The sequence below is a fragment of the Mesoplodon bidens genome (genome assembly GCF_964165515.1).
Source record: "Mesoplodon bidens genome assembly, chromosome: 5".
Taxonomy (NCBI): domain Eukaryota; kingdom Metazoa; phylum Chordata; class Mammalia; order Artiodactyla; family Ziphiidae; genus Mesoplodon; species Mesoplodon bidens.
Genome location: NC_138161.1, coordinates 19,451,364 through 19,470,362, shown reverse-complemented (window position 1 = coordinate 19,470,362; position 18,999 = coordinate 19,451,364). Strand labels below are relative to the sequence as shown.

At 38.5% G+C, this 18,999-nt stretch overlaps 1 protein-coding gene across 4 annotated transcripts in view; it reads right to left on the bottom strand.

Moving 5' to 3' along the window:
• APP (amyloid beta precursor protein) overlaps positions 1–18,999 on the bottom strand; it is a 286,033-nt gene that overhangs the window by 170,613 nt on the left and 96,421 nt on the right. For all 4 annotated transcript variants that reach the window (XM_081235728.1, XM_081235729.1, XM_081235726.1 and 1 more), the window contains exons 4-5: positions 4,371–4,483; positions 2,035–2,228 (exon numbers count right to left, since the gene is read on the bottom strand). In XM_081235728.1, the coding sequence (XP_081091854.1) occupies positions 2,035–2,228; positions 4,371–4,483 (307 nt within the window). The remainder of the gene's footprint in view (positions 1–2,034; positions 2,229–4,370; positions 4,484–18,999) is intronic.

Here is an 18,999-nt window from a genome sequence, read left to right as displayed (position 1 = left end):
AAAAAAAAAAGAAATGAAAATGGACAGACAGAATCCTAGGACAAATGGTAAAAGCCAAGCTATACAGACAAAATCATACAAAAAAGCATACATGCTCGGAAAAAGTGAAAAAGGAAAAAAAATATATATATATAAAATAAAAGAGAAGAGGGCAACCAAATCAATAGAGAAATCAAACAATGATAATAAGCTCTAAATAGTAAACTAAGATAAACATAAAACCAGAAACAAATTAGATGCAGAAAGTAAATCCCATTTATAGCTGCTCCCAAAGTCCACTGCCTCAGTTTTGGGATGATTCGTTGTCTATTCAGGTATTCCACAGATGCAGGGTACATCAATTTGGTTGTGGAGATTTAATCTGTTGCTCCTGAGGCTGCTGGGAGAGATTTCCCTTTCTCTTCTTTGTTCGCACAGGTCCTGGGGTTCAGCTTTGGATTTGGCACTCCCTCTGCGTGTAGGTCACCTGAGGGCGTCTGTTCTCTGCCCAGACAGGATGGGGTTACAGGAGCAGCTGATTAGTGGGTCTGGCTCACTCAGGCCAGGGGGAAGGAGGGGTACAGAATGTGGGGTGAGCCTGCTGTGGCAGAGGCTGGCATGACATTGCACCAGCCCCTGGCACACCGTGTGATCTCCTGGGGAAGTTGTCTCTGGGTCATGGGACCCTGGCTGTGGTGGGTTGCATGGGCTCCCAGGAGGGGAGGTGTGGAGAGTGACCTGTGCTTGCACACAGGCTTCTTGGTGGCTGCAGCAGCAGGCTTAGCATCTCATGCCCGTCTCTGTGGTCCGCGCTGATAGCCGTGGCTCGCGCCCGTCTGTGGAGCTTGTTTAGGCGGTGCTCTGAATCCCCTCTCCTCACGCACTCTGAAACAATGGTCTCTTGCCTCTTAGGCATTTCCAGACTTTTTCCTGGGCTCCCTCCCGGCTTGCCGTGGTGCACTAACCCCTTCAGGCTGTATTCACGCAGCCATTCCCAGTCCTCTCCCTGGGATCTGACCTCCGAAGCCCGAGCCTCAGCTCCCAGCTACCACCTGCACAGGCGCCTGGGCAGACAAGTATCTCTGGCTGGTGATTGCTGGTCGGCAGATCCTCTGTGCAGGAATCTCTGTGCTTTGCCCTCTGCACCCCTGTTGTTGCGCTGTCCTCCGTGGCTCTGAAGCTTCCCCCCCACCCACCCCCACCCACCCCCGTCTCTGCCAGTGAAGGGCCTTCCCAGTGTGTGGAAATGTTTCCTCCTTCACAGCTCCCTCCCCGAGGGCAGGTCGTGTCCCTATTCTTTTGTGTCTGTTTCTTGTTTTTTCTTTTGCCCTACCCAGGTACGTGGGGAGTTTCTTGCCTTTTGGGAGGTCTGAGGTCTTCTGCCAGCATTCAGTAGGTGTTCTCTAGGAGTTGTTCCACATGTAGATGTATTTCTGATGTATTTGTGGGGAGGAAGGTGATCTCCAGGTCTTACTCCTCTGCCATCTTGAAGGTCCCTCCCAGTTAAAGAACTTTAGCAAATGTTTAAGTTTGCCTCTGAGTTCATTTATATGGGAAAAGATGACAAAACACAAAAACCCCACAAAAACAAAAAAACAAAAACCCACAATAACAGAAACAAAATCAAACCTTTCTTAACAAAAATTCAGATTTAGCTAATCAGTGATGAAATGATCCCTAAATCTCCCCTGCAAATTTCTAAATTACAGACCAAAACAAAATGCCATGTCACTCACCCAGATCGCAATTCTCTGTAGTACTACCAGTGACCTATTATAATATCAGTGGAATTATGATCCCAACTCTTGAGATTAAAATAAAATAGTTCAAATTAACTCAGTGATGGCTGATCAATTATACTAAAATTAAATGGTAGGCCATAACCAGAACAGAACCTCATGGTTAGATTTTTTTTCCATAACAACAAAATCTGATAGGAGTGGGCAGAGATTATTTAAATGAGAAACAGAAAGATAGACAGATTTATAGAAGAAACAAAACTATATGCTAGATGTTCTGGCACCTACAAAAGACCAAACAGGAAGGCCACCTTACCTCCCATCTGCATAGTCTGTATCTGCTCCACCCCACCAGACATCCGAGTCATCCTCCTCTGCATCTGCTGAGTCAATATTGTCACTTTCCTCGGCCAGTGGGCAACAAACAAACTCCACCCCTCTGAATTTGTCAATTCCACAGGGCAGCAGCATGCCATAGTCATGCAAGTTGGTACTCTTCTCACTACAGGTCTACAAAAGGTAAGGAGAAAACAATGAGAGTACTGGAATAGATGTGCTTCACTGTAAGAAAATCTCAATTATAACAACACACAGGCCCAGTGTATCAAAAACCAATTTCACAATGGAAAGAATCATTTGCTTTTTGAGGGGATTTACAACAGAGTTTCTTTAGCACAGGCTTTTTTGGTACCCTTAATTTTTAACTTTGTTACTTATTTAATAAGGATGTGTTGTTATACTATAGAAATTAATTAAAAAATAGGAATAGAAACTAATTGGGAGCTAAGATGTAGAAGAGGCTGCACTGTGAATAGTTATCAGAGAATCAGTGCTTTGTGGCTTCATTAGCATATCAGGAAGTAGTGATGTATATCCCCCCAACCCACTTCTACCTCTCTTATGTATGGAAGCCTCTCTCCCTCAGACCTATCACATTCTAGAAATTCTAACTCTCTTGGCTCACTTCCAAAATAACAATCCTGGGAAGAGAAGAAATTAGCCTTTGCTATGAATCAGAACTTAAAGTCAGTAGAGATTTCTCCTTCAATATCCTTTTGCTTTCCTGGGATTTGCTAAATTCTCACACATTTAGATTAACATAAAGCTTTGAAAGCATCCAGTGGTGACAGAGGATAATTCAACACACATAGGTAAACAATGAAATTTTAAAGAGTGTATTTTGACCTCATAGGAATTAGAGTCAATTTGTTTCTTAGCAGCGAAAAAAAAATTTTTTAATCTCAAGAAGAAATGAAAAATGAGGTTATCAGATGGGTACTGGGCTTTAAATTACCTAGTTTGTTTTCTTAATATCTGCTCTTAAACATTTTTATATAAAGACAATGTCATTTGCCAGTAAATTAAAACATATTATTTTAAAAAAGGCAAAATTAATGCTGAATCTTAAGTGGTGTTTTCTGCCTAATAGCGTTAAGGCTATGATTCAATGTTTAAATGAAGGTAGATCAGGGTTTCTCAACCTCAGTATCACTGACATTTTGGACCAGATCATTTTTCAGGGCAAGGGGAGAGGAAAAGCTGTCCTGTTCACTGAAGAATGTTTAGCAGAAGCTCTGGCCTCTGGCCACCAATGCCAGTAATACCACCCCTTAAGCCAATAATGTCTCCAGACATTGGCTCATGTTTCTGGGAAGGGATGTGGAGTAAAACTGACCCCATTCGAGAACCACTGAGCTAGATAAAGTAGGCTGATTCTAGGAGACTGATCACATTACAAAAAAACTATATAAATTTACTATATAAATTTAAAGGGACAAAGCAGTTTTGAAGGTAGTAATATCAAAAAGTGACATTTGATCGCATTACAAAAAAACTATATAAATTTACTATATAAATTTAAAGGGACAAAGCAGTTTTGAAGGTAGTAATATCAAAAAGTGACATTTGGGGAATTCCCTGGCGGTCCAGTCGTTAGGACTCTGCGCTTCCACTGCTGAGGGCCCAGGTTTGATTCCTGGTGGGGGAACTAAAATCCCACCAGCCAGGTGGCACGGCCCCCCCCAAAAGGTGACATTTTATGCTAATTTTTTTATGTCTCTTATCAGCTTTGCCAAAAGCAGGGGTTAGCAAAGCTTAGAATTGGTGCCATAGACTCATCTACTATGGATCAATGAAGGTGGTAGCATGGCACAGTGAATACAAAATTGGGTGGCACAACTTAGAAACTGAGCTTTCTAACTGTGGCTTTCAGGTTGGTACAGGACAAGCTATTGTTCTACCACTGTGTTCCCGAACAGATAATAGAGAAAAAGGTTAAATCATGAAAACTTGGTATACGAAAAAAGAAAACAAGAGATCAATTTAAAAAAAAATTTAAAGGTATGTTTTAAGGTTTATAGGGAGTATAAAATTGTAGTTTCTAAATTATAAAACATGGCATAGACATAACAAATCTAAATATAAAATACTCATGGATGGTTTTTAAAATAATAATAACTTATTTATCAACACAGCTGTTGCCTCAAGATATCCTCTTAAAATATTCATGAAGTCTTTTATTTTTAACAATAATAATTAAAAAAACATATTTATCAACACAACTGTTGCCTCCAAATACCCTCTAAAATGTCACTGTGCATAGTTCCTAGGAAGTCTTCACTTTAAAAGTAGAAAGAATGAATGGGTTGGTACCTCTTTGGCAACGGTGTGCCAGTGAAGGTGGGTTTCACAAACATCCATCCTCTCCTGGTGTAAGAATTTGCACTTGTCGGGAACGAGGAGGGCATCACTTACAAACTCACCAACTGCAAGAAAGGAAAACAGCTTCATGTCATCCTGTCTGCATCCCAAGGGTCTTATCCCAGTGACAGTAACAAGGAAAGACGGGCTGAAAGAACTTCAGAGAGGTTATACAGCTTTCAGAATGATGAAGTAATCAATCCAGGAAAGACTAGTACTTTTAGAATGTTGAGTCCTGCTTCCTTAAACAGCCAAGTTCCTTGCCACATTACCCTGATGGTTAAAATACTTCCTACATGTCTTAAGTGAAATTTTAACTTAACTAGTATGAATCTCTGATTGCAAATTAACCATACAAAAAATTGCCATTCAATTGCAACAAGGATTAAAAAGTGACAGATTGACACTGCCTAGGCAATCATTGAGAAGAATCAAAATAAATGATTGGACATTCTTTCTTGGACATTTTAATCTCTTTGTAAGCTAATAGAAAATTTAGCATTTTTCTACTTCCTAAACAAACAAAATCTATATATACACATATGTGTATTATTATTATTTTTAATATATGCTTAGTGTTTTTATTTTTTTTGATCATCAAGAAATTTAATTAAAGTAATGGTTACTTTTCAAGTGTATGGAATCACAGAGGAAAACAGAGAAATTCAACTAGATCCATAAAATTTTACTCCTTAAAAAATTATCTGATGCAAATACACATATGTGTATTATATGTTTATATACAATACACATATATACACATACACAGAGAGTTTAACTCAATTAAATTATGAAAACTCCTTAGACTTTTGCTATATATATTTTTTAAATTATATATCATGCAAAGGATTTTTAGCATTGCTGGTACTTCAGATATAAAGATATTATTGATACATAAAGTCCTATAAGAATTCACATTCTCATAAGGGTGAAAGTTGGATAATTACAACATAATGTATAAGCTGTGGGCTTAATTTTTATTTGCTTTGCTCACTACAGTATCCCCAGCTTTCAGCATAGATTCTGCACACAGTAGGCAATAAATGTCTTGATGAATGAAGAAATTAAATGCTGTAGTAGAGATAAAGTGATGGGCCAACATAGTGCACATATCTGCTTGGGGTGTGCTGGGAAAGACCTCAAAATAGAAATAACATAAAGATGAGTCTAAATGGAGGAGCAGGAGTGTGACATGTAAGAAATGAATGGGAAGTTGCAAGATGTAAGGACAGTGTCTATCTTGTTTAACATTCTATTCCCAATCCATGGTCCAGTGTTGGCAAACATGACCATATTGGATGGATGGATGGTTGGAAGGATGGCAAAAGGAAATCTTCTGTGCAAAGAAAGAATAAGGGACAAAGCATATCTGTAGAAGAGGCAGAAGTTCACTGTGGCTGGAACACATGGTAAGTGGGAAAAAATGTCCAGAAATAAATAAGACTGGAGAAATATGGTGGACTCCAGTTTTAGAGTCTAAGGTTTTAGATGCCATTTTGGACGCAACATAGGCCAAAGGATATTTTAAACAAGAATGATGTGCTCAAGTTTGATTTTCAGGTAAACTCTTTAATCAAGTGAAGGATGGACTAGTGTTGTGAGACCATAAAAGCAGGGAGACCACTGAGTAAGGTACTGCAGTCCTTCAAGCAAGACATGCAAGAAGAGATTTAAAGCCACGACTACAAATGAGCAAGGAATACAAGTTGTCCACATATCAGAAAGACAAGAACAATTTTTTTTACTTGCATAGTCCGTTACATGAAATTTTCTGAAATGCTACATAAAGAGATAAATGTCCTAAGAAGGGGAAGAAAAATACTTTTCATTCCCTTTATATAAAAAGGGCTTGTGGGATCTTAGTTCCGACCAGAGATTGAACCCGGGCCCTTGGCAGTGAAAGTGCAGAGTCCTAACCACTGGACCACTGGGGAATTCCCTAAAAGGATTCTTTAAAACTCTCTTTCTATAAAGGCGCTTAAATTTTAGTCTGTTTCTAGCTGAAACATGCACGTCTCATGATATTTACATATTTATTTAAATAAATAATATTTAGATCAAAATCTAAGCAAATCACAGGGATTAAACAGTGTCATCTTGTCATTCCTCAAATCTCTGAAACAATCGATGGTGCCCATAGCATCGTATTGTGAGTCACAGGGAATGCAAGAATTAATGAGACACGGTGCTCCCAAGGGCTGTGTGCAGTTGGTACTTGGTGAGGAAGGAACCCTTGAGTCCACGGAGTGGCTAGTTCTCCATGTACATCACTGCATCTCAGCTCCACAACAGCTGTGTGATGGATCTCTTATAATATAAATCTCATTTCCCAGAAACATGTCTAAGGCCGCCTACCTTCAGGAGATTATAACCTAGCTCCAGAGATAAACATTAAGTTATAAATTATAAGGAAAGAAATGACATAATACAAGTGATGTCACATTTTTCTTTTGCTTTTACATAGAATACTGTAAAACAAAAGAACAGATAAAACAAACAAACAAAAAAAAAACAAACAAACTAAAACCCAGATGAGTTGGGAGAATGGAAAAAAAAAATCCTCATCCAAAACCAATATACCTTTCTCCAAGTGGACTCTTCATGGTTTCTCAGGGCAGGCAATCAAGAGTACTTTATACCTGAGGCATCCCAATTTTCAAGGCCACAGGAGGCCAGAAGTGACCAGTGGCCTGAAGATGCTTGCCTGATTTATTAGCTCTGGTCTGTCAAGCCATACTGCCATATTTACAAATGTCCAAAATACTAAGCAATGTTTTTCTATTTTAAAAGTAGTTATCTGGAAAGATTCAATGTCTGGCCCAAAGCTATTATATCAGTTTATGAGACAATCAGGAGAAGATATTGGATATTCCCAACTTTGTCCTGAAATAGTTCTTGTGGCATAAACTGGGTAATAGCTGCCAGACAACAAAGTGTCTTGTTTTACTTGACCTTAGGCCAACCTGCTGAGGAGTAGATTTTAATGCAAAGTCAAAGTCACTGAAAGATATCTACCTTGGTAAAATCTAATGTTCATCAAAAGGACACATACAGCATTAATTTATAAAAGGATATTTGATTTTTTTTTATTTGAAAAATGACACTTCATTTCATAGTGTAAAGATGCTCTTAGGTTTCTAATATTGCACATAAGCCAAGAAATGTATGTCCCTCAAATGAGATTGTTTTTGTAAAGGACTAATACTGGTTATTTCATAGGCCCTCGGGACTAATGGCAAAATAGAAAACTCATTGTACTCTAACATCAAAATAAAATTCAGCAAAGACTGGATTTTACAACCTTGCTTATATTACTTTCAAAGCTGATAAAACATACTAGAATGTTACACATCAGAAATTTTAAAGTAATTAAACCACAAAAGTCTTTTAAAATTTTTTTAATAAGGAATTAAAGAGAAGTAGTAAAAATATGACAAATCCTTTTTCAGAAACGGGTTTAGTTTAACATGGTTTACGTACGTTTTCTCCCTTTTTAATTCTAAAAGCATTATTCTTAAAAACCTATGATATGACAGGGGATTACGTGGGAACTCTGCACTTTCCACTCAATTTTGCTGTGAACCTAAAATTGCTCTAAAAAATAGTTTTTTAATTTAAAAAAATCTGATAGTATATATACCTGGAGTTTCCATATAGAACTATGCACACTTTAATTTTTAAAACAAACCTTCTGTTTATTTGGTTTGATCCTCAGGTAAAAAAAAAAATTTTAACAGAATTCAAGTGAAAGAGACCAAAATAAATTAAGTATCATAATGAGATAATTAAGTATCATAATGTTTCGGCTAATGCTGAACTTTAGGAATTTGGCACCATTTAATCCTAGTGGTTCAATTCAGTGTACACTGTGCATATTTACTGATAATCATACAACCTGGTTTCTTGTTTTTAAAATTCACAATTTATATTACACACACTGCAATTGAAAGGGAATTTTCACAGCTAAGGAACAAGATCTGTGCTTGGCTTCTTAGCTAAAAAGTCTTGGCAAGGTAAACAATAATGCCAAATTCAGCTGGGACTCTGCAGGCATCAATCCACTGGCTCTTTGGTGGTCTTTGAGAGGACTGGCTTACTTAAATTACCTCATTTTGCAGATGGGAGGAAAATAATCCAGGTCAAGTGGCCTGCCCACAGAGCCAGCTGGCAGGGGAACTGACCTGAAAATCTGAATCTCTGGACTCTCCATCCAAGTGTGGTAACTCAACTTGCTGCCATTTAAAGTCTGTTCAAAATGGGTTATTTGGCTAATTCCCTTTGGCTTTTATAAAAGTAGATTCACTTTTGGACTACAAAATACTTCAGTGTTGTGATCTACAATGTGGTCAGTTTGACAATAAAACTGGATTTAAATTAGCTAGCAAGTCATGTGAAACAGCTGAAAATGCATTCTACTGCACAGAATAGAACACAGGATAAACACAGAAGAGAATGCATGACCAACAGTGGCTTAAAAACACGGTGGGATTATTTCTCTCCCATAAGAAGTCTGGTATTGAGGCTGAAGCTGCTGCAGATGTTCAGTGCTGCCCTCAGGGACTAGGCTATTCCTATCTTTCTGCACTGCTGTCCTTAGCATGTTGGCATTTGTCATGATGTCTTGTGGTCACAGAACCTTGAGACTTCATATCCAAGCTTCAGACAGGAACAGGAAGAAAAGGCCAAGGGATGAAGGTTTTTTGTTTGTTTGTTTGTTTTTTCCCTATTAAAGCTTTGCTGTCTTACATGGGAGGAACATCTTCCCCAGCATCCACATCCTATATACCATAGTTATGTTATCTGGCACACTAAGCTGCAAGGGAATCTGCAAAAAGTATTTTTGGTTGAGCACACTGTCACCATGAATAAGAAAAAAATCTGGAATTCTGTTCGAAAGAAGAATTGGAAATGAATATTAAACAGGCAAGTACTATGAAATTTGAAGATAGGAATGTATTTTTCAATTTCTTTATGTTCCTTTTCAAGAGACAGATGATTCCAGGAAGAAGATAGAATAGAGCGACTAAAAACTAAAACCAAAGACACTGTGAATCCATGGCACAGGGTGAAAAGGGGGGAAAGGATATCAGAAGAAAGAACAGAATTTCTCAAAACTGAGGCTGCTAAGTTTTTGAGAGTCAGAGTGGGATTGAACAGATTGATTAAAAAAGATTCCAGAACCACACATATGTTCTTCAAGACACAGAAAGCTCAGATGAATAAACTGTGTTTCTATGAATTCACAAAGACTAAAATGGTGTTGGCTAGAAACATCTGAAGTCTTTGTATTTTGGCCCAAGGTGTAACCTCTCTTCCTTGTCTCTTAAGAGTTAAGGGAAAGGGGGCGGGAGAACATTCTAGCAATGGAATTCCTGAAAAATGGCAAAGCCTCAGTTTCCTTCCTTGTGCTATACTCTTCTATGAGAGATGAGATGTGGCCCAGACCTGGCTCTCAAAGGTAAGATTCAATAGTTCCAGTAATTCTGGACCCTGTGCCCAGCACTGGCCTAAATGCTTCCTGGACATCATCTCACATCACACTCAGAACCACACACCGAAGCAGCTACAATGATCTCACTTTATAAGAGAAGAAGGTGAGACTAAGATGTTACATAATCAGCCCAGCTCACACATGTAGTAAATGGTGGAGTTGGGGAGTATGAGTTAATATTCATAAAGCACTCAACTCAGTGCCCGCAACAAAGGTGCTCAGTAAATTATTTTATTAGTATTATTACTAATACCTTTTCCCCAGTATGTCATCGACCACTAAGGCTTCTCATATTAATACTAATTATAGTTACCTAGAACAGTAACAGCTACTGAAGGCAATGGGGTTTTATTTTCATTACGCCATCTCTACCAAGTTATAGTTCTATAGATAAATGGTATTACATTTGAGTATTGCTTATGATGTGAGAGGAAAAAACAGTGGTCACTAGGGTGGGGTGGAATCCCTAGGACTGGAGAAGTAGGGAATCCGAGTGATCAGTGCTTTCACCTTTCGCACTGGGCTCGCGCGCCCTGGCTGTGAGGGTGTTTCCTGAATCCCCACCGGTGCTCACCGTCCTTCATGCACTAACTCTCCGCTGCATACCTTCTATTTTTCCTTAGTGCTGGGAATACAGCAGTCGACTAAAGAGATGAAACTAAATGGGATTCTGGTGGGGAAAGATAAAGCAAAAAAGTAAAAGAGAATGTCAGATGGTAATGAACATTACGGAGATAAGGAACATGAAGGGATAGAGGGTTTGGTGGAGAAGGGGGTAAATTTTTAAATAGTGTTCAGGGAAAGCCCCACTAAAAATAGGACATGTGAGTGAAGACCTGAGGAAGTGAAGTAACAAACCAACCAGATCTCAGAGGGAGGGACAAGTGCAAAGGCCCTGAGGCAGGAGCCTGCCTGGTGGGTTTACAGAATAGCAAGGGGACCAGGGTCGTCACAGATGAATGGCAGACAGGAGGTCACTGAGTGGGAGCAGACTGCATGGGGCCTTAAACATTGCTCACACTCTGGCCAGCACCCTGAGGAGCACTGGAAGACTCTGGCATGGTTTTCTAAGCGACTTATTCTTGCCCAAGAGGGCAAGATTGGAAGGAGGAAGACCAGGTAGTGAGCTGTGGCAATGATCCAGGTGGGAGGTGACAATGGCTTGGACCAGGATGATGGCAGTAGAGATGGTGGGCAGTGGTAAGAGTCCGGATACAGTGTGAAGATAGAATCTAAAGGATTAACTGAGGGGCATAAGAGAAAAAGTGTCAAGGAGCTAATGGTTCCAGTCCAGGAGCTAGAAGATGCTTTATATTGAAGACGGCAGAAAACGACTGGGCAAGGCTCTCCTAATCTTTCCCAGGGCATGTGCAGATGAGTAGAACATTCCAGATTCATGTGCTTAGTAACCTACACTACTGCATCCATGCACATCAAAGTGAGAACTGTAAACAAGCATTCACTCAGGGGATTTTTAATTTTACCATGTCAGACTCCTCCTCTGCTAACATTTTTATTGAATTTGCTCATTACATATTGATATTTTGTAACTTTCACATGTTAACAAATAGGCTGGGACATTTTTCTGGAAGGTATTTGTGTTCAAGAGATGGAAAGAATAGTTACAGAAGCACACAAAATACTTTTCAACAAACTTTTCATGTGATAGAACTGTTATGGTCTTTGCTTCAGAGAATGGGTAGTTAATGGGTTCTCAAAGAGGACATGGGACAAGGGCAAATTACCCATTTGGAAAGATACATGCACCCCAAAGTTCATAGCAGCACTATTTACAATAGCCAAGACACAGAAGCAACCTAAATGTCCATCAACAAATGAGTGGATAAAGAAGATGTGGTATGTGTATACATATATACATATATATATATATATATATATATATATATATATATATATATATATAATATGGAATATTACTCAACCATAAAAAAGAAGGAAATAATGCCATTTGCAGCAACATGGATGGACCTAGAGATTATCAGACTAAGTGAAATAAGCCAGACAGAGAAAGACAAACACCATATGATATCGCTTATATGTGGAATCTAAAAAATATATATACAAATGAACTTATTTGCAAAACAGAAATACACCCACAGACATAGAAAACAAACTTATGGTTACCAAAGGGGAAAGGTGGGGAGGATAAATTAGGAGGTTGGTATTAACATATACACACTACTATATATGAAATAGATAACCAACAAGGACCTACTGTATAGCACAGGGAACTGTACTCAATATTTTGTAATACCCTATAAGGGAAAAGATCTGAAAAAGAATACATATATATGTGTGTATCTATCTATCTATCTATCTATCTATCTATCTATCTATCTCTATATATATATACACACACACACACACGTATGTGTAACTGAATCATTGTGTTGTACACCTGAAACCAACACAACGTTGTAAATCAACTATATTTCAATTTAAAAAACAACAGGGCTTCCCTAGTGGCGCAGTGGTTGAGAGTCCGCCTGCCGATGCAGGGGACGCGGGTTCGTGCCCTGGTCCGGGAAGATCCCACATGCCGCGGAGCGGCTGGGCCCGTGAGCCATGGCCGCTGAGCCTGCGCGTCCGGAGCCTGTGCTCCGCAACAGGAGAGGCCACAACTGTGAGAGGTCCGCGTACCGCAAAAACAAACAAACAAACAAACAACAACAAAAACCGTGACTGCTGCTATCACCAACATTTCACAGTAACTATCACCAGATAGCAGTGAGAACTGACAGATGGCAGTCTTCAGATCAGAACTGTTTGCCAGATGGCAGAAATTACATGAATCAAGATAAGAAAAAGGCAAAAGAAGTGAAAACTAAAAGTTTCCTCTAAATCCTCTCTCTAATTTTTCCAAGTGAATGGAGCCCAGTCTCACGTACATACCCAAATGGCAGCTTGTACTAGATAGAAATAGTGTTTGACCCAGGCTCTGAATAACACTGGTCTTAAGATGATGAAAACAGTGCAAAGGACATATGTTTAAAAGACAAGAATAAAATAAACGTTTGTTAGCAATTTTGCAGCTTTTTCAAAGCCTCACAAAGGTGTGAGTTAACAACTCTGATACTGCTCAGCAAGGGCACAATTGAATAATTGTGTAAATAGAAGGTGGATGTGGGGCCAGGTTTCCCACTGTTGGAGTGAGAATTTACAGATGAGCAGGGGGAGGAGGAAGAAGGATCCGTGTAATAATAGATTAGAGTTGGAGACATCAGGATGAACTGACATTTAGCTTAATATAGATACAAATGGTTAGCTATAGAAATATTCATACAAGAAGGACTGTACACAAATATGACGCCTCACTCTGCCAGTTGAGAGGACTTAAAAGCAAAGATGTTCCCGTAGCAATGAGCACACCTGACGCCCAGATCTCAGTTTTTCATATTCTCCAATAAAAGGAACCAGAGCTCCTTAGAGGAATAATGGATTCTAGGATTGGGGCATAAAATGTACAAAATGAGTTAGAGCATCTTGTGGAGAAAAAAATAAAAGAGGGTATTTCAAATAAGCACAGGAGCTAAATGAATGAGCTCCCAAAGGCCAAAACTGGAACAATTTGAGTAATAATATATATATATATATATATATATATATATATATAATTAATAAAGTAGTGTTAGATTATAACACAAAATATAAAATATTTATTTATGAGTCAAAATAACTGAATAAATAAATGGGTGGAAAGAGGCAAATTCTGCCTGTGCAGAATTCCAAATCATCTATGCCCTTGAGGAGGTGAGGCATAATGCTTTTAATTGTGGGCTATGCCTAGTGATTTCCTTTTGAAGAGTTCAATACACAATGGGGAGAAAAGAGCATCTTTACAGTGGAGAAACCTGACAACCACTACCCCAGCCATGCGATCAAAGTCAACAACAGTTACGTATCATGTTGATAATAGGTGCCCTTGATGTGATATGATGAAAAGGGCACTTTACCTCTCTAGTCTTTCTTCCAAAAACCCATAACCCCAGCCTAAGCATGAGAAAATTGCAACAGAGGGGCATCTAACAAAATACCTGACCGGTACTCCTCAAAACTGCCAAGGTCATCAAAAAGGAAGGTATGAGAAACTGTCAGGGCCAAGAAGGGGCTAAGAAGACCTGGCAAGTAAATGTCATGTGGTGTTCTGGATGGGATCTTGGATCAGAGAAAGGACTTTAGGTAAAAACTAAGGACATAAATAAAGTATGAATAAAGGACAGACTTCATTAATAATAATGTATCAAAATTGGTTCATTAATTGTAACAAATGTACCATATTAATGTAAGATGTTAATATTAGGGGAAACTGGGCAAGGTGGTGTATGAGAACTCTCTGGGCTATCCTCTCAATTTTTCTGTCTATCTAAAACTTAAAGTAATGCCTACTTAAAAATATTTGAAGCTTCCACAGCAAATTTTAATAAGGACATACCTATTTGCATCTATATCAACACTGTGGCCTTCAAAAACTGCCCATGAAATTACTGTCAACTGAAAAGAACTTGTGTTAAAAAAGATCTTTACTAACTTGGGTTTCTCATCTATGCCATCTAAAATAACTAGACAAAGCTTAGTTTTATATTTTCTTAGCAAATCTCCTTTTCAATAATTTGTGTAATGTGTGGCATTTAAGTTCTTTTAAAAATTTCAGAATATTCACACATATATCAATAATAAAGGAAATTCTTTGCCTTCCAAGTTTAACCTTGTCTCAGAAATGTAAAAGTCACTGATCACAGAATTCAATTCCTCTTTACAGATTAGGAAACTTAGGCCTGATCTGGTTTCTGTCTAGTTAATAACAGAACCAGGTTCAACTTTGAGCCCTAAATCTATTGGAATGCTCACTATTTCAGCAAAGTGTTACATTATTCCACAAATTCTTTTTCTGGTTTTGTTTTTAATTTTTTTATTGAAGTAAAGTTGATTTACAATATTATAAGTCTCAGGTGAACAGCACAGCAATTCAAATACATATATTCTTTTTCAGACTTTTCCCTTATAGGTTATTATATAATATTGAGTATAGTTCCCTGAGCTATACACTAGGTCCTTGTTGGTTATCTATGTTATACAAAGTCATGTGTATATGTTAATCCCAGCCTCCTAATTTATCCGTCCCCACACCTTTCCCCTTTGGTACCCATAAGTTTGTTTTCTGTGTCTGTGAATTTCTTTCTGTCTTGGAAATAAGTTTATTTGTGTCTTTTTTTTGGATTCCACATATAAGTGATATCATATGATATTTGTCTTTCTGTCTGATTTACTTCACTTAGTATGACAATCTCTAGGTCCATCCATGTTGCTGCAGATGACAATATTCCACAAATTCTGAATCATGCCTTCCTCACCAAACCACCCAAGATTAGTTAAGTTACATGTGTTTTTCTGTTGCCCCCTTTTTATTGCTTTATTACTCATATTCTTGATTTTATTAATAGTGGGCCTTTTTATTACTCATATTTGTAATTATCCCAACATCAGTTAAAAGATGGAATCATGAAAATAATCGTTGTTAATAAATCTTTCCAGGTCGGGGGTTCTCAAACGTTAACATGCTTCAGAGTCACCTTAGGATGCTTGATCAGACAGTAGTAGATCCATCCCCTTCTGGCCCCAAGACCTGGACCTGATCTGGGATGGGTGTGAAAACATACCTCCTCAGAGGGATTCGGATTCAGGTGGTTCATGGACCACACTTTGAGAAATGATGTTTGGAACAGGGCTTCTCAAGGTTTAACGTGTACCCGAATCACCTGGGGATCTTGTTAAAATGCATTTTCTGATTGGAAAAGTCCAGGGTGGGACTGACTCTGCTTTTCTAACAAGCTCCCAAGTGGCTGGATTCAGCTGTTCCTTCAGGTAGCAAGGTGTCCTTAAGATAATCCATTATAACTCATTAAGTGCTTTTTTTTTTTTGAAGTTACAGGTTATTGCATTATGAAACACTTTTTAGAATGGCTTTTCTTTTTCTTTTTAATAGTGGTAAAATACACATAACATAGAATTTACCATCTTAACCATTTTTAAGTGTACAGTTCAGCCGCGTTAAGTACATTCACACTGTTGTGAAACCAATCTCCAGAACTCTTTTCATCTTGCAAAACTGAAACTCTATACCCAGTAAACAAGCCCCCATTTCCCTCTCCCTCGATCCCCTGGCAACCACCATTCTACAATACTTTCTGTCTTTATGGATTTGACTATTCTAGGTACCTCATATGAGTGGAATCATACTGTATTTATCTTTTTGTGACTGGCTTGGTCTGTCCCTATTTTGAAAAAAATAATCAAACCTTGTACACCTTCCTTCCATAAGCCTGTGTTCTGTCCCATAGATTAGTGACATTGGCACCATCTTAAGAATTGAGCACATTTTCACACATCCCTAAGAGCCAAGTCTCTCCTGTTTTGTCTTTTGTTTCTTTAATCCCAGAAGTTATCACAAAATAGGGTAGAAAGTGTTCTAGATTTGAGGCAGAGGGGAGGAAACTAACTACACAGTGACTCAGGGGATGGAATGATTTCCGTACATGAAAAGGTGAGGCGAACAAAGCCTCCTGGCCAAAGATGTTCCAATAGGATGAGGAACAAGAATAAAAATTAAAACCCAACATGATTTGGTTGAACTTTAATGGATCATCTCTATTACCACTGAGTAATTCTGAATATTCGTCTGTACTCAGTTCCATGAAGGATACAAAAGAACTGAGACATAATCCTGCACCAGAAGAGCTTTGAGCAGCCCTGTCCAATGGAAATGTAATGTGGGCCGTATATGTAGTTTTTAATTTCTAGTAGCCACATTACAAAAGTAAAAAGAAATGGGTAAAATTAATTTTATAATATACTTTCTTTAACCCAGTATACCCTAGATTTTATCATTTCAACATGCAACCAATGTAAAAAATTATTACTAAGACAGTCTACATTCTTTTTTTTTTTACCCCTCAGACTAACCCTCTGATATCTGATGTGTATATTCCACTTATAGCACACACCACTTTGGACTAGAACATTCCAAGTGCTCAATAGCCTCGTGTGGCTTGTGGTCAGTACTAGATTAGCTTCAAGTTTTAAAGATCACGAATATCTTTCAAAGAGTGATGAGTTGAACGTGGACAGGTTGAGGTTAGGAGGGAAACTGAATCTAAGGATACGTGTCTAAACAGAAATAAATGTAAGATTGAATACACTGAGAAGACTATATACACAGTTCTATATGCCATCACAACACCATATATTTAATCACTGAAAGGGATATTCAATTTGTTACTACTGTTAACCCTAATTACCAGCAAAATGTCCTTCTTCCCTCATTTCTCTTTTTGCACTTCTCATATTATAATTTGCACTCATGAGCATGCGATTAATTGAAATGTGGAAATTTAAATAAGGTTTCCTTTACAGCTACTCAGTTTTAGCCTAGTTCAGTCTTCTATATTTTGAGAGATGAGGTAAAAAGCTGATATTATAGAGATATCCTGCTAAATTCTCTTTTTCATCTCTTGAAAACGCAAGTATCCTCACTGGCTGCTTTCTCCTAACACTTTCTTGCTTTCTGACATTAAAAAATTCATAGCCTGATGGGTTTTAAAGATGCAATTTATTGGGGTTATGTATGGGGGCTTTTAAAAAGCCACATAATTGCCAACAAAATCCCAATCAGGCTGATGCACGGTGAGGCAAAAGAACCACCAGCTATTACCAAAACCTTAAATTATACAGAGAGGTAAAAATATACAGCATGTTTTGTCCACATACCTTACTCAGAAACCCATGTGTGAGGCAGGCTATAATCAAAAACAGGAAGAGGTGCTTTCACAGATAAACTTCTCAACAGAGTCGTGGACTGTCACTTTCAAGCCCCTGACTTGCTCATTCCAGCCCATCACCATCCGACCTTGCTCCAACAACCTTGGGCAAGTCTTCTTTCAAGGTCAGCAGCAACAAATGCATTAGTCTCTTCTCAGCCCTCAAATCAGCTGTCTGCTCTCTACCATATCACCTTCTTCCTTAAATTCTGTCTTCTCTAGGAACACTTGTCCTCCGTTCTCTATCTTAAGCTAGTCATCCTTTCCCTCTCATTGACTCCGCTTTAACTCTGATTATAAAGTAAGACTCTGTCCTCGACCCTCTGCTAGTACTTTCTCACTCCTTAATCATGCCTAAGGATTCAACAGCCTCCTCTACTCTCAGTGTTGACCTTTCAGTCAACATTTCCATTCCCTCGCTGGACACTCACATGGAGAGCATTGCTTTTAGCAATCGTATTAGAATCAAGTACCAACTGACCATCAACTCCTGGGACTGTACCCAAAGAACAATAAGTAATTCCTCACTGGGTCAAAATCTATCTTATATGGAAGCAATATAAGGGAATAAAACCAACATTCAACTTTTTTTTCGCATAAAATTCAATTTATTTGCTGTTTTACCACTTATAATTCCAAAGGCTTTACAATAATACATTTTCTTAACTTGTTTATTGGTAAAATAACTTTAGTAGTTCCAATCAAGAGGGAGATCACACATTCTAACCCATCATGATGATGCAATATTTAGCTCTTCCTTGTAGCTGGAGCTCAGCAATTTGTTTCCTCTATATCTGCTGCATATTTCCTAAACTTTATAGCATCTTCCTTGAATCTCTGTTACTTTGCAAGGCACCTTGGTTTTTTATCTCTCACAGTTATGTCCCAGTGATTTGTGAGAGGCTCTCTTGAGCTCCAATCCCTCCTGCTCAGCCCATGGTATGTTCCTTTCAGAGCCTGCTGTGAGGGGTTCCTCAGTCATCCGGTCCCTTCACTTTGTAAACCACAGAGATGTGCTCGTATTCACCATGCTTTCATTGTACTTATTTCTGGTGGGTCAGACAATAAGTGGAGGAGGGAGAGAGCTCTCAGGTGGCACCCTGATTATCATACCAGCCTTGAGAGAAAAGCTTCCTTTGGAAGATGTCAGAGGGCCCTGTGGGCTAACTTCTTCAAGGAGACAGTCTACCTCATACATTCTAACAACTTCCTCTTCCAACTCAAGAGTCTTCTGAATCCTCAGGAAGCACAATGC